Source organism: Vulpes vulpes, chromosome 1, assembly GCF_048418805.1.
Source record: "Vulpes vulpes isolate BD-2025 chromosome 1, VulVul3, whole genome shotgun sequence".
Lineage (NCBI taxonomy): Eukaryota > Metazoa > Chordata > Mammalia > Carnivora > Canidae > Vulpes > Vulpes vulpes.
In genome coordinates, this window is record NC_132780.1 from 34,338,989 (window position 1) to 34,355,388 (window position 16,400).

General features: G+C 39.1%; 1 protein-coding gene across 2 annotated transcripts in view; it reads left to right on the plus strand.

The window, feature by feature from the left end:
- Window positions 1-16,125, plus strand: part of MAMDC2 (MAM domain containing 2) — a 146,313-nt gene extending 130,188 nt beyond the window's left edge. For both annotated transcript variants that reach the window (XR_012002319.1, XM_072762360.1), the window contains exons 12-14: window positions 7,966-8,225; window positions 14,845-14,929; window positions 15,077-16,125. Coding sequence is in view for 1 of the 2 variants with exons in the window: in XM_072762360.1 (XP_072618461.1) it covers window positions 7,966-8,225; window positions 14,845-14,929; window positions 15,077-15,141 (410 nt within the window). In the remaining variant the exon portion in view is untranslated. The remainder of the gene's footprint in view (window positions 1-7,965; window positions 8,226-14,844; window positions 14,930-15,076) is intronic.
- Window positions 16,126-16,400: the final 275 nt, after the last annotated feature.

The following is a 16,400-nucleotide window of genomic DNA, read 5'->3' on the forward strand; positions in this document are numbered from 1 at the left end:
TGTTTACAGACAACTGCATTAGACGGGCAGTAAATATAGGCCCATTAAATAAAAAGAAAAGCTCACAGAAGCCACATGTCCATATGGACATGCCAGTTTATTGTGTGTTTATTAGACTCAACACATCATCATACATAGCAATTTCAATGGAGCTTTAGTTTCTGACTCATTATCTGGCGAGGCAATAAATCTTCCCAAAATCTAATGGAAAGACCAATGGATGAGCAGTGAACTGACTCTGCCACTTGCTGCATACAACCTGTGGCATGGTCACATAAGTTCTCTGAGCCTCAGTTTCTCCAAATGTAAAATAAAGTTAACAACAGCTGTCCTGTTAATCTCTTAGGGTTGCTGTGATGATCATAACTAAGATCATATTTGTGAAAAGCCTTAATACTGTATCAGCTCCAGTCAAACGAATTGTATTGTTATTTTTTAAAATTTTTTAAAAGATTTCATTTATTTGTTTGAGAGAGAGAACATGAGCACACAAGTGGCAGGGAGGGGCAGAGGGTGAGGGAGAGGGACAAGCAGTCGCCCCCTAAGCAGGGAACTTGACACAGGACTAGATCCCAGGACCCTGAGATCATGAGCTGAACCAAAATCACTTAAACAACTGAGTCACCCAGGTGCCCCTGTTATTTTTATAATAACAAAAGTGAAACTTTTATAAACTTTTATAAAAACTTTTATAAAACTTATAAACTTTTACAAAGAGATATGATGTTCATCTCTAGGATATTTTCTTGGATTTATTGTTCTGTATCACCATCTGTGCTTTTATAAGTAGAAAATCATGGCCTATGACTACAGGTAAAATGACTTAGTAGTAACAAGAATGGTTGGTAGACCTTAAACCAATGTTCTCCAAACAACCAGTGAGTAACTGAAGTGGCATGTGGATGGATATTTTTTAATTTTATACTAATATCCATGTATAAGAAAAATACGTAACCAGTCCGTCAAAAGTGTTATTTCACAGATTTATAGCTTTTTTCTATTTTCATGTTAAATGTGAAGTTTCCTATTTGAATAAATATATTTATGTAATAAAAACGGAATCTGGGGCACCTGGGTGGCTCAGTGGTTGAGCATCTGCCTTCGGCTCAGGTCGTGATCTGCTCCTGGGATCGAGTCCCGCATCGGGCTCCCCAAAGGGAGTCTGCTTCTCTCTCTACCTATGTCTCTGCCTCTCTCTCTTTCTTTGTTTCTCATGAATAAATAAATAAAAATAAATAAATAAACAGAATCTAGTTGAAGAAGAATATTAAGTGACTAATACTGCAGGTATGTGAACAGACAAAATAAAATCATGAAGTTGGTATTTGTATGACTAAAGCTTGGGAAATATTTCCAAGGATTAAGGCAGTCATGTAGTAGGACAAGTCATGTTAGTAGAACAACAACAAAGACCAAAAAACCCCCAAACTCTTGCACTACAATTTGGCTCCTTAATTAATGAGATAATACAAGGATTTGTGACAGATGAATTTGGACTTGCATGGAGAAGGGTTGGACTCTGCAGGATTTGTCTTTCCTGACACAGATGCTACTTATTTACAAGACAGTAAAGACAAGTTTTAAAGTTCACAGGGTTTTAATGTTTTTTTAATTTATTTGAGAGAGAGAGCATGTGGGAGCAGGGGAAGGGGCAGAGGAAGAGGGAGAATCTCAAGCAGACTTTTTTGTGCTGAATGCAGAGTCTGACGTGGGGCTTGATGTCACTACCCTGAGATCATGACCTGAGCCAAAATCAAGAGTTGCACGTTCAACCCACTGAGCCACCCAGGCGCCCCAAGTTCACAGAATTTTACTGGTTATTGGAACTTTATTAACATTTATATGCTGCCATGCTGTCAGAATTCCTCCATACATTTGTTTTAGTTGCCCTGGAGTTCACAGGGATTTTGTGGACCAAAGACAGCGGGATAAATAAATCAGTACATAACTATCCAGTTTAGCTAGAAAATGCCTCTAGTTGTAACGTTTCCTAGCTGACTGAGTCTACAAGCCAATAGATTAAAAGTCCTCCAGGCTCTCCCCTCCACAACTACATTCTAGAAAAGCAGCTACTCATCATTTCCTTAATGATTTCAAAGAGAGAGACACCATCTGTTTCTTTTGTGATATTATTTAATGTTTCAATAAGTCTTCCATAGTTCTGATAATTAAGGGGTAAGTCTTCATTTCTAAGAACACTCCCTCTTGATAGAATATTAAGGATGCATTGAAATACCAACTAATGATATGTATTTATGAAATTACACTGTCAGACAAAAGAAAATTGCAACTATACTTAATGTATTTATTATATAACTGAAATTTATTAGCAGTCAAATTTTAGTCCTTGTCTTTTAAGAATTGTAGTTGTTGATATGCAGACAAGTAAGGATGCTACCCAGCTAGTCTGTAGCCATCTGAGAAATTTGCTCTAGATGATCAAAATCTCCAATGTCCTTCAATCCTTGTATGATTTCTCTTCTCACACTAGTTTCTGATATTGTCAGATCTGCTATTGTCAGAAGGCTTCTGTGGCAAGCTTCTGTTAAAAATTGCTATATCACACAACATTTACCACCTTAATAACTTGTAAGCCTGCAGTTCTGTGGCAGTAAGTCCATTCACACTGTTGTGCAACCATCACCACTGTCCCATCTCCAGAACTCTTTACATTTCCCCAAACTGAAACTCCATGCTCATGAAACAATAACTTACTTATGACAAGCTTTAAAAATCATTTAGAAGGCATGGTAAAAAGCAATTGTAGAGAGACACATTTAGCTGTTGTTCTGCCCAAAGTACTGATGCCTTTTTTTTCCCTGTTAAAAATCCTCTTGGGCTTAATGAATGCAGCTTAGCTGTTCGGCTCACGTGGCTCTTACAGGCCACTCGAGCTCCTTCCTAGCCCTGGTGAAAGGGGGCAGGCATCAGACTGAAGGAACAGCTGTTTCGCTGTTCCAAATTATGAATATGGTGTGTGTCTCAACACATCATGGTTGCTGCACAAAGAACAGATGGGACCCCGATCTCCCACTAGACCTAGTGGAATCCCATCTTGAATGTTAAACAATGACCCACAGAGAGAAAGTGATTTCAGTTAATAATCCCTTCCACAGATTGGAATCCTTCATGTGCAAGAACACGTGAGCTGGTCTGAGGTTTCAGTGCTGGGGCTTCCTGGCTCCCATCCAGAGCTTTTGTTTGCTGAGACAGACAGCATTTGGAGTCAGAATGTGGCAAAGCTTGTCAACACATGGGGCTTTTCTCTGCTTTCCAAACACATGTGAGACAGACTGGCTCTCTATGAAGCTCTGATCTTTTCTGGGGAAAGGAAATGTCACATGCAAGTCAAAAAGAGAAACATTTGGAATCAAGAGGAATAATTGGTTTGAGCATCAGAGAGACAAATTCTAATCAGTTGACAAATGTGTTAAAATTGTTTGTATGTATAGATGTTGATCTAGATTGGTATCAATTGGTATTGCCTAGTGGAATATACATATATGCTTAAAATAGAAATGGTATCAAGCATTTTTGGAGAGCTTAACGTTACTCAAGAAAAATAGACTAGTATCTATCTGCCTAATATTATGATATTACATATATGCATATGTATATTAAATTTAAAAATATGAAATTTTTTAAAAAAGTAGACTGGTGTCAGTGTCCCAGAAAAGCACAACAAGTTGTACTTACATCCCCCTAGATGTTTTCTTTGTCTTCCCAAAGTGGTATAATTACACAGCTCAAAAGCCTGGGAGATTTCCTTTCATCCTTTATCTTCTGAAACACAAAGATCTCTGGAACCAGAGACCTGAGGTAATGGTTTCAGCCTAATACTTGAGACCCAGAGGTGCAGGAGCTAAAAGCGTTTCCAGAAAAATGCTTCACCCATTGGAGGCTAAATAGTTAGTGCATTGTACTCAAAAAAGAAAGAATTTAATTTAATCCTGAGGGTGATTAGGGGTTTTCTTCTTTTGCAGGATCTCAGACTAATTCTGTCTGGGACTTATACTGTTACCAATAGGATGCACGCTGTCATCACTAGAAGCACCTCACTTAGCATCTTACTTATGATGGATCCCCATTGCTTCCTTTCCATTCTGCAAAGATGTCACATCTCAGAGTCCTAATGGTCTCTACTTTCCGTTTTTCCAGTGACAGCATCTTTTGGAGGAGCCTGCTTTTCCTCCCTAACTGAGTGGTTCATTTTTAGCCAAGACCCTTTATTTAGGATCAAGTGGACCTTCTGAGAACCCCAAAGCCAGATACAAAAGTTATTTTCTGATTTTCTCCTTATTTTGGGGGGTGAATTTTTTTAGGTTTAACATGCAATAAGGTAGGGTTTCAGGGCACTATGCTACTAATTTATGTATAGGATGGCATGGGATACCTTTGTGCACAGTTAAGTGATAAACCATGGTAATTTTCATGTTTTGACCTTATTCTCCATAGAATTAAATTGAATACACCCTTCTGGGGCACCTGAGTGGCACACATTGACTCTTGGTTTCGGCTCAGGATCCTGAGATCAAGTCCTGCATTGGGTTCTGTGCTCAGCATGGAGTCTGCTTAGAGTTTCTCTCTCCTTCCTCCTCCATCCCTCCCCACTTCCCACCTCTGGCTGTCTCTTCAATCAATTATATATATATATATATATATATATATATATATATACACACATATATACATACACCCTTCTGTTAGGATGATGTATGGCTGAATTTTTTATATCCAGCCTAGCTTAAGTTAGAAAATGTTAAAGAAAAGAATAATAAAAGTTCCTTTCATTGGTGAAAATACAAAAACCCCAGTGTTCCTTGTATAGTAATTTTCTTGCCAGTGGAAGAGTGAAGGTAACATTAAAAAATAATCTTTTTGTGTGTTTGGTTAAAAAACAATGCATCAGATAGCATGGTACTGGTTTAAGAACATTTAATTTTATATGACTTTAATTTTTTCAAAACTTGGATTCATCTTAGTTTTTCCTTGGAGCATCCCAGTCAAGTGCATATCTCATTGCCAAAACCCTCACACAACTGGAGTGACCTTGGTCGAACTGGTTTGTGGCTTAGAGATGCTGAAGAAAATACACTCATTTGTTCATTCAACAAGTGTTTATTGAGTATTTATTATGTTCCAGGCACTGTTCTAGGACCTGGAGGCATAACAGTGAAGTAAATAAGAAAATATCTCTGCTATTGTGTGTTCTAGAGAAGGGAGACAGACAAACCTAAAAAGAAATTATATAGTATGTTATAAAGCAGTTAAATGCTATGGAAATAATAGTATAGGGAATTGAGGAGTGCCAGAGGGGGATTATAATTCAAAATACTGTGGTCAGAATTGGTCTAATGAAAAAGGAAATAAGTGAGCAAAGACTTAGAAATGAGAGGGTGAGGCCTGAGATGATATGGAGGGAAAGCCATTCCAGGCAGAGGGAATAGTACGTGCAATGGCTCTGAGTTGATAGCATACTTCCTCCATTCCAGGAACAGCACAGGGACCACTATGGCCACCCAACGCAGAGTGAGTAAGAAGAAAGGCAGTAGGAGAGGAAGGGGGTAGAAATCAGAGGTAGGAAAACTGTTGGGAGATACAGGGCTGTGAAAGCCATTCTCAGACCTTCAGCTCTTACTCTGAGGGAAATGCTGAACCAATGGAAGGTTTTGAGCAGAGGAGTGGTGGTGAGATTTAGCTTTTGTTCACTATGGGTACTATGTTGAGATTGATGGGAGGAAACAAGGGCACAGAGAGGCAGACTAACTAGTAAGTGTTGCATGAATCCAAGTGAGAAGTAATAGTGGCTCAGACCAAAAGGTGTCAGGGTTGGTGGTGAGAAGAGAAATGACTGGCTTCTGGACATGTTTTGAAGGTAGAGCCAACCTGTCAGGAATTCCTAGAGGTGAGAGTGAGGAGAAGGGGTGGCACAGGACTTCCAGGTTTCGGGCCTGGCCAACCAGTAAGGGTGCTGTAGGTTTTACGGTAAGGCTGTTGGAATTTAGTTTTGGACGTGTTCAGTTGGAGGTGTCCATTTGACAATAAAGGGAGATGTCTATTAGGCTGTTTGAACAAACATATCTGGGTTTCAGCAAAAGGGTTGAAAATTTAAATTCATGCTACAAGAACACATGTAAGAATTAAAAGCCATGAAACAAGATGAGATTACTCTTGGAGTCAGTAAGAATAGAGCAGTTTAAGACCTGGGCCTTGGAGCACTCCAAAGGCTCAAGGTCAGAGAAGAAAGGGTAAGCTAGCAAAGGAGTGACCAGTGAAGTAGAGAAAAACCAGGTGAGTATAGCGTCCTGCAAACCAAGTTAAGAAAGCACTTGCAGGAGGCAGAAGTGATGTATTCTCTTCAATGCCACAGATGAGCCAAGAATGACAAAGGCTAAATATTGACACTGGTTTAATGGTGAGCATGTCATTGGTGAACACTCCAGAAATACTGGCAGTATTATTTGTAATATTTTAAGGAGATCATGGAGAAGGCTGGTTGATGAAGGCCACATCCCATGACTCTGTTGGCCCAGTTTCCATTGAGTGGAACACGGCGGGGTGGTAGGGGGGTGGGGGTGGGGAGGGTGACACAGTGCATACAATTTGATAAGACCCACCTAAGCAGGACTCTCTCCCACCTGTTGAATTGCCCATGGGACTTCTCAGGTCTGTGTTTATGGAAGTGAGAGAAAGGATGAATGTCCTCTAGAAGCACAGATGGAGTTTCTGATCAATTCTGGTTTGGATACTTCAAGCCCTGCATTTGGGGAAATGACTAGAGCTAATTGATTAAAAGTCCAACTGTAAAGAAAGATGCCTTAGAGACCATTTCATCTGCATGCAGCATGTGGGCTCTCTTTCTTTTTACCCTCAATTTGGCCATTAATTTCTGCATGAAATAATAATAATAGGAATAACACTGTGGATTATGTTTTACATCATACACATAAAAAAATCAATATTGGCCAAGAAGACAATAAAAATGCATGGAAACACTTGTGCATAGTTTTTCAGGTAGAAGAGACATAAACTTTTATCAAAAGGTCCAGGGTTAAGAATGATGTGGAATCCAGGGCCTTTTTTAAAATGACCCTCAAGTTTACAGAATTATATCACTGGTGTGTTGATCTAGAAGTTAGTATTCATATTATTCATCTGTTGCTTATTTCAGTGGCTGGATGGTAATTGTTTAACACTAGCCAGCTCTATCAGGGTTGGGGGGCCAAGGCTAATTTGTAGCCATTTCTAGTTTCTGTGGGGTAAATATATCCGTCATTTGGACCTACCAACAGAAGTCACACAATTAACTCTCAAGAGCCAGTAGAAGCTGGTTCCAGCAAACCACTGTTTTATTTATGTGCAGACAAATCTTGCTTCTGCCTGAAACCAGCAAATTAAAACAAATTGAAATTAATAAAGGAAATGGAAATGTTATATAGCATATGGATAGATAGATAGTATTAATCCTTATTCAAAATGATGAATGTAGTTTGAGAGAGGATAATTCCTTAGACCAAGATCAGATATTAGAGTCAAGACTTGAACCCAGACACATCTGACTACAAAAACCATGCTGGCTCTCCCAAACCAATGTCTGGAAGCTCCAGAACATTGTCCATGAGTTAGTAGGACAAATTCTGATGCACTGATCATCACATTGGTGGCCCAATACTAGTGTTATAATAATAACGTCAATTACATCCTATATATTTAACTGAATTTTAAATTCGTAAGTGAAAAAAATTATTTTGATTATCTAAATTTTGTAGCATGTCTATCTATTCCTCTTGGATGATATTCTCCAAAATGATAAAAATCCTACATCAGCATGGTGGTCAAGTCATCCACTTACTCTAATTTGTTTCCAGGAGCACTACTCAAAAGAGAAAGAAGAGAATATTCTGTGTGTGTGCGCGCGTGCGCACACATGCTTTTAATAATACCTGATTTTGCGTTGCTCTCCAGGCTACTACATGTACATCGAAGCCTCCCACATGGTGTATGGACAAAAAGCACAGCTCTTGTCCTGGCCTCTGAGAGGAGTCACTGGAAAACACTGCTTGACCTTCTTCTACCACATGTATGGAGCAGGGACGGGCCTGCTGAGTGTTTATTTAAAGAGGGAAGGTGAGAATGAAGAGTCCCTCTTATGGAGAAGAAGAGGTGAACAGAGCATTTCCTGGCTACGAGCGCTGATTGAATACAGTTGTGAGAGGCAACACCAGGTAGGCCAGAGGAGACAAGAACCGAGTGATAGAAAGTGGTCCTATAAGCTCCTGATGTTCTTTCTTTCTCTTGTGACCCAAGAGAACATTTTGTTCTTTTTCAGGATCATAGAGAAAGGCAGTACTTGTTTCAGAGTAAACATAATTGGTCTATATTGATGAAATCTCAGCAGTGAATGGGAGAGTAGGCGGGGAGAGAAAGCTTTGGGTATTTATGTGTAAAGTGCTTTTTGCAACTCAGTGATGAAAGGGTAGCTATTTTTGTCTTGGCACATTCTGAGTGTCAGGTGCATCCTCTGTGCCCTGCAACGTCCCTAAAGCAGTCCCCTTCTCTTCCAAACTTGATATTACCCAATTAGTTGTTCAGGCTACATCTTCCCCTCATCATTACCCACACGCAAGGGCTTTGGTTGCAGGCCTCTATTTAACAGAGTGCGTGGTCCAGGGGAAAGTTGAAGCCTCTGTCTGCTTTGACATGGAAGAAACAGAGTCCTGATCCTACGTCCTGAGTCTCGTGTGCAGTAGGAGCATCCTGGCTATGAGCGAATCTGGGCAGCAACAGGAAGGAGCCTTTCACATTCCAGTCAGTGAAGCCGAGCAGCCAGTCTAGTCTAGAGGTGAGCCAGGGCCTCTGGACAGCCACTGACTTCACCTGCCTCTGAGCCAGAGCTCCAGAAAGCTCTGGGGAGACATCCCTTGGATCCTGACTGATCCTGAAATTGCTCTGTAGAATTCTCAGCTGTGACCTTCCACTGAAAACCCTGCTTCCTTCTCATCCTTGCTTCTAACCGATGAACAGTCTTGAGTCAGCACCCCTCAGCTTTAACCACTGGCCACTCTGCTAAGCCTAATTCTTCTGGGGCCAAGATACTTAAAATAAGGGCTTCATTTTATACCATCGTACAGCCACGTAGAATTTTCTTACAGATCCTAATGGGAAGGAATTGCAGAAGCTCGGGTGGGCCAGGTGGCGGGGCCAGCTAGGGTGCTGCATTCCTAAAGAACAAATAACAGAGGGAATATGAGCCATTATCCAGGGATGGCCCATTATCTTGGCATGATGGAACCATTGAGAGATTTAGTCAAGACAACAGCCTCAGGAATGATTTAAGTGGTGCTTTAATGTCTGGTATAGAAGGAACGTAGATCATTCAGTAACTTACTAAGATAATTGATCATCATTCTGCGATGGTAGATTAATTTCGTTAGGCTATTTAGGACACTCATACTGGTACCTTATTCAGATGTTCATAAAGTGTGGTCCTGAGGCCAGCAGCAATGCTTGAAATGCAAGTTCACCTAAAATGACATGTACCTAAAATGCACATTCTCAGGCCCCACCTCGGAACTACTAACCAGCCAGTCTGGGAAAGGGGACCAGAAATCTGTGTCTTAACAAGCCCTCCTGGTGATTCAGATGCCCACTAACGCTGGAGAGTCTGTCCTCAAGGAAGTGAATCTGAGTCTCTCAGGTGGAGACTGAGCGCTGATGTTTTTTACATTTCCCAAATGTTGCTGATGCAATCTGGGATTTAAGTTGAAGAGAACAGGTGGCTTCTCAGCATCTAAAGATTTTATTTTTATTTATTTCAGGGAGACCAAGAGAGAGAAACCATGAACAGTAGAGAAAGGGAGAAGCAGGCTCCCCACTGAGCCAGGAGCCTGGCATGGGGCTTGATCCCAGGACCCCAGGAGCCAAAGACAGATGCTTCACTGATTGAGCCACCCAGGCTTCCCAGCTTCTTAGCATCTAAACCCAGGGAGTTGGGGCACCTAGGTGGCTCAGTGGTTGAGCATCTGCCTTTGACTTAGGTCATGATCCCGGGGTCCCAGGATCGAGTTCCACATCAGGCTCCCACAGGGAGCCTGCTTGCTTCTCCCTCTGCCTATGTCTCTGCCTCTCTCTGTGTGTCTCTCATGAATAAATAAATAAAATCTTAAACAAATAAACAAACCCAGGGAGTTGAGTACATGCCTTGCATATGCTAGACTTGCTGAGTAGCTGGTTGTTTGAAATGTTTTTTTGATCCCAAAGTAATTAGGCATCTAGGGTAGCATCTTGAGGTGTCAAGTTCAAAGGGTACAGAATAGCCAGAGAGATTTTTTAGCTCACAACCTAGAAGGAAGACTCCAGACCATTCCCTTTGTCTTACAATGAAACAGATATGAATCTGCCATGAGGAATTTCCTTCTGGATTTAGTGATTCCCTCAGGAATCCCAAATGACTATCTGGAGACCAGGCTGAGCTTGTTTCTCCAAAACATTTTAGCGTCTGATAAAACACAGACACACCCATTCGAATAAATCAGGCATTTTCTCCGTGCCAGGCACTTAACAGCCCTAGGATCAGAATATAAGTCCCTCCAGTTGATCTTTTAGCTCCTCATTACAGATGTAGAAACAGTGTCCAGCTGGTAAGTGGCTGAGTGAGAGAATTCAATCCCAGATCTAACTGGTCCCAAAGTTTGTATCCCTAAATCATTATTCTACACTCCCTCCTATCATGGAAGTTCCAAACTAAACTCATTCCCCTGGGTGTCATAAGCACTGGGTGATCTTGGGGAAATCTCATCCTCTCTCAGAGTGTTTATATATTTTCAAAATGGGGTAGTAATTTCTGACGTGCTGACATCACCAGAGTTAGATGGTCAAATGAGATGATGTATGTGAAAGGGTTTAATATACTTTATTTAAAGTCCCAAAGTATAAAAAGATGTTATTGTTTCTAAAAATACATTCCCTCCCAAATATCTCTGGTCTCAAATTCATGTCACCATGGCAACCCTGGTATTCTCAATAGTTACATTGGCAACCAGACTGAGTTCCTAAAGTATGAGGCCAAAATACCTTATTTTAATCATTATTTATTGACCACTTGCTGTTCTAAGTGCTGGGGTACAGCAATGAACATAACATGTAAAGCTCCTCATCTTTTAGAGTAGACATTCTCGTGGGGAAGAGGTAGAAAATGTAAACCAAGATATATAATGTACCATCAGGTGATAATAAGTGCTGAGAAAAAGAATAGGTCAAGCTGATTAGGTAATGAGATCAAAGAAGTACCAGGGCATAATCATGGAAGGTCTTGGCCATCATCATGGTAGAGGTTGAAATTTATTCCAGAAGCAACAAGGAAACATCAGATGGATCTAAGGTAATGCGATCTGATTTATATTTTTAAATGATCAGCTATTATGTGGGGTGTAGACTGTAGGGAGTGAAGGAGACTTTGGGGCTACTGTAGCAGTCCTGGCAGAAGGAGTGGTAGCTAGGGCTGGGTAGCAGAGGTGAAACGCATCAGAAGCCCACAGGACTTCTTATGTGTGGCATGTGGGGCTCAAGAGAAAGAGTCATCAAGATGACTCCACAGGTTTTGGCCTGAGCAACCACTAGAATGGAGTTACTGTTTATTGAGCTGGGGAAGGCTTTGGGTGGAGCATATCTGGAGGTGTAAGGGCAGTGTGCACAGGAGGGAAATTTAACAGGTGGGGTTTTGCAGACATGCTAAGTTTTCCACATCAGGTAGATATCCACAGGGGGATGTCAGGTAAGTGGTAGGATATGAGACTGGAGTCTGGGGAGAACAAAGCTGGAGAAATCAGTGTGTGAATCATCAGAGGGGGCAGGCAAGTGTGGATCACTTTCAGAGTGCTGTAGTACTGCTGACATTTGAGACCCATCCTAGAGGGGAGATAAGTGGGTGGCCTCCAGATGACATTCCAATCATCCGATCTTCCTTGTAGAAGAAATGCATCAAGTAGCAAAATTTTAATCATTCTCTTTCCTTGGGGTTTAATAAGGTGCTGAGCCACACTTGACTCGCTATTGATCAAAAACACAAAATGATTTTATTTCCTTTGAATGCCTTGCTTAACCTTTCCTCCTCCACTCTCTCGGGTTCTTTTATTTTGATGCTATTGAAAGAAAACGTTAGACAAATTCTTAGCTCATTGAAACATTTATGTCATTCATATTGTTCATTATACTGCCTAAAATTTAGTAGGAATTATTATGTGCTGCGTACTCATCTAACACCATGTTTCCAAATGTACTTGTTCACGGTGTGCTTAGTCTCATTCATCTTTTCCTGGTGCCACTAGAGCAAAAGTAATACCTAACAGTTTCATTTATTAAATAGTTGGGCCCAAACAACTTAGCATTTGTGTCCTAATGACTTTGTAGCCATTTGAAAAAAATAATACAGTTAAATTGAAAGAAAAAATAAAGTTTTATCTCATTCTTAAATAACTAAAATTATTTAATAATAGAATGTGTGTCTGTAATACAAGGGGGAAACCGTAATGGTATAAAATGGTTACCACTCAAGTATTAAGGAAATTGAAATGAGAAGGTTGTATGAAATCAAATGTTTGGCTCAACTGCAGACTATTCTGAATTTAATTCCATCAGGTAATTTGTTTTTTGTATTTCCATTGTTAGAGTTGGAGGTGAAAAACCAGATTTTATTGATGTCCAGAGAACCAGAATGCTTATTAACTGCACTCATATATCCTCCTATCTAGATGTGTTAGGATATTTTTTTTCCCTCTTTTAACCACTTATTTGGATTCTTGTTTGGGATTGTGTCCTTAGAATTTTTAATAACGTTATTTATTTTGCCCATTTCCGTCATTACAGCTTCTTTGAGTCATTAATTTCAAGATAGTTTCATATACTTATTAATTATCCACTTTATATTCTTTGATTTAATTTAAATCATAAACTAGTCCAATGGGGAGTCATTTGCTCATAAAGTGAGTAGAGCAAATGTATCTTCTGGATAATTTTCATTACCCACGAGCCTCCCTGGAGTATTCGGTGGTTTATTAACCATTGTTGGAGCAGCTTTAGGACTGGTAATGTAACCTGTTTTCCCTAGAACCTGAATATTTGATCAGTTATTTTCTTCTCAGTATCTAGAGTTATGGAGCTGGTTCTCTCCTCCTGGGCTGTTCTTGGATGTTATGGTATTTAACATGATAAGTGAACCATTGTCCTTTTGGTAAACTTCATGATTATTCTTTGCTGCTCATACATAGTCTCATCAGCCATGTTAAATTCTTCCACCTAGTACTAGTATCACTGTAGAGTTACGGAAAGCCTAAGAAAGCTTAAACTTCTGGCCCATGGCTTTCATAGGCCTTATGAATACTGGGCCTAGACTATTCTAGGGAGGAAGGGGAAACCAGGTCACTACCAGGAAGCCTTTCTAAGTGAGCATTTCTGGGAAATTGTCTAAAGAAATCTCAGAAGAAAGGGACTTAAATCTCCAAGGCTCTTATAACTTGTGAATTTCTTTAAAATCCCAAATAAGTACTCTCTTTTGTACCTAAGTCTGAATTTGTGACTTTGCATTCCTTTCCTTAAAGGAGCTCGAAAAACAGTCTAAGCTTCCAGACCCACATAGCCTGGATCTGTCCCTGACAAGTATTGTTTTGTTTTGTTTTGTTTTTATTTTTAAAATTTTTATTTAAATTCAATTTAGTTAAAATATAGTGTTTTATTAGTTTCAGAGGTAGAATTTAGTGATTTATCAGTTGCATACAATACCCACTATTGTGGTGTATACAACACCCAGTGTTCATTGTTCATTACATCAAGTGCCCTCCTTAATGCCCATCACCCAGTTACCCCATCCTTCTAGCCACCTCCCTTCCAAGAAGGTGTTGTTTCCTATGATTTGTTTCCTATGATTAAGAGTCTCTTATGGTTTGTCTCTCTCTCGTTTTCATCTTATTTTATTTTTCCTTCCCTTTCCCTATGTTCATCTGTTTTGTTTCTTAAATTCCATATATGAAGGGCACCTGAGTGGCTCAGTCTACCTTTGGCTCAGGTCATGATCCCAGGGATTTGGGATTAAGCCCCTGGGTTAGGCACCATGCTCAGCAGCAAGCCTGCTGCTTCTTCCTCTCCCCACCCCTTGTTCATGCTCTCTCTTGCTCTCAAATAAATAAATAAAATCTTTTTTAAAATTCCAAGTATGAGTGAAATCATATGGTATTTGTCTTTCTCTGACTGACTTATTTCACTTAGCATAATACCCCCTAGTTCCATCCACTTTGTTACAAATGGCCAGATTTCATTCCTTTTGATGGCTGAGTAATATTCCGTTGCAAATGGCAAGGTTTCATTCTTTTTGATGACAGTAATATTACATCTGTGTCTATATACACACATATAGATCGATCTATCTATCTATCTATCTATCTATATACCACTTCTTTATCCATTCATCTGTCAATGGACATCTGGGCTCTTTCCATTGTTTGGCTATTGTGGACATTACTGCTATAAGCATTGGGGTACATGTGCCCCTTTGAATCACTATATTTGTATCCTTTGGATCAATACCTACTAGTGCAATTGCTGGATTGTAGGATAGCTCTATTTTTAACTTTTTGTGGAATGACAGTTTTCTAAGAGTGGCTGCACCAACCGGCATTCCCACTGACAGTGTATGGGGATTCCCCTTTCTCCAAATCTTGCCAACATTTGTTGTTTCGTGAATTGTTAATTTTAGCCATTCTGACTGATGTGAGGTGGTATCTCATTGTGGTTTTTATGAGTATTGTTTTATCAGGATGACTCTGTCTAAATTCAAACTCTATTACTTTTCAGATAATTTTTGAAGCCATTCGGGGAGTGTCAATAAGAAGTGACATTGCCATTGATGATGTTAAATTTCAAGCAGGACCCTGTGCAGGTAGCAGTCTTTTTCCCAATTATATCAGCATGCTTGAAAAGGGGTTTTGCAATAGTCTCAAATCATAAGAAGGCAAATTAAGTGTTTTTCCACAATAAAAATAGGGAAAATTACTATTGTCTATTTTTGATTTGTCTTTCCTGACAGAAATGGAAGATTTAACTCAACAATCATCAGGATATTCTGAGGATTTAAATGAAATTGAGTTTTAAGAAATGATCTGGATTGGATAAACTCAACAGGAGCCATACCTCTCTTCAATCAAAATGAAAACAAAACAAATGAATACTGGACAGTCTTAACCATTTCATAAGTTATCAATGACTCCACAGCACAGTACTCTTTTTTCATTTCTTTTGCAAAAAAATACTGACTCAGGGCTTTTTGTTTTGTTTTGTTTTTTTTCCTTTTTGCATATGACAACTGTTACAAAAGTACAGGCTGTTGATTTTGCATAGATCACTCATCTTAATTTTGGTTCCAGTTAAAAATACAAATGTACTATATATTTCAATCATCTTAAAGTATGCAAATGAAGGGCACAAGCAAAATGAGATGTGCTCATTTAAATCTGCATTCAGTGAATGTATTGGGAGGAGAATAAGTCTTATGGGTTTCTTTTTGAATTTCAAGAATCATAACTATTTTTAAAGTAATAATGTGAGGTGTCAGTAATATCTGCAGAATGAATGCAGTTTTTCATGGTTAACAAGCTAGTCTAAGAAAATAAAATCTTATTTCCTATGTTTTATTCATAGAAATGGAGTATTGATTTTTTGGAGCATTAATTTTTAAATATTTTTACCATATGTGGTAACAAAGGATCTTTTCATGAATGTCCCAGGGTAAGTCAGTATTAATTAATGGTGTTTTACAAGGCAGTACTACTTTCTTTTCTCCCCCTCTGAACTATTTTTGAAAGTCACTATGAACACATGGATTAGAAATTGCACTCTTTTTTTGTAAAGCAAGCTTGAAAATGTTTATGTACACACACCCAAAAATGTTTGGGATATGTCAGGCAATTTTACTGTTTTTTATAATAAATGTTTTGGTAAGGTTTTGAGTTAATATGAATTCAAGTAGGTATACTAAACTACTGCTTTTTATTTACATGTTTAGAAAATTGTATATACATATTTGTATATCCAAACAGCTGTTATAAGATTACCTAATAAAAAGTAATTTGAAAATCGTTTCACTAGCAATTAACTCATTTCTACATTATTTTTCTTATTCAGAATATCTCCAGTACACAACGGCACATTCTAATTTGAATTTCTACTCTGCCACAATTAAATTCTTTTTAAGCCTTCCATTACTGATACAAGCACTGCATACATTGATACAATAATAAATTTCTAAAGTGTTCCATTTTACATAAGCTAACTTAATTTTTCACTAAATTTTGTGTTGTTAGAATATAAACACTATGAGGATAGGGATTCTTGCATGTTTTGTTTACTTTTGT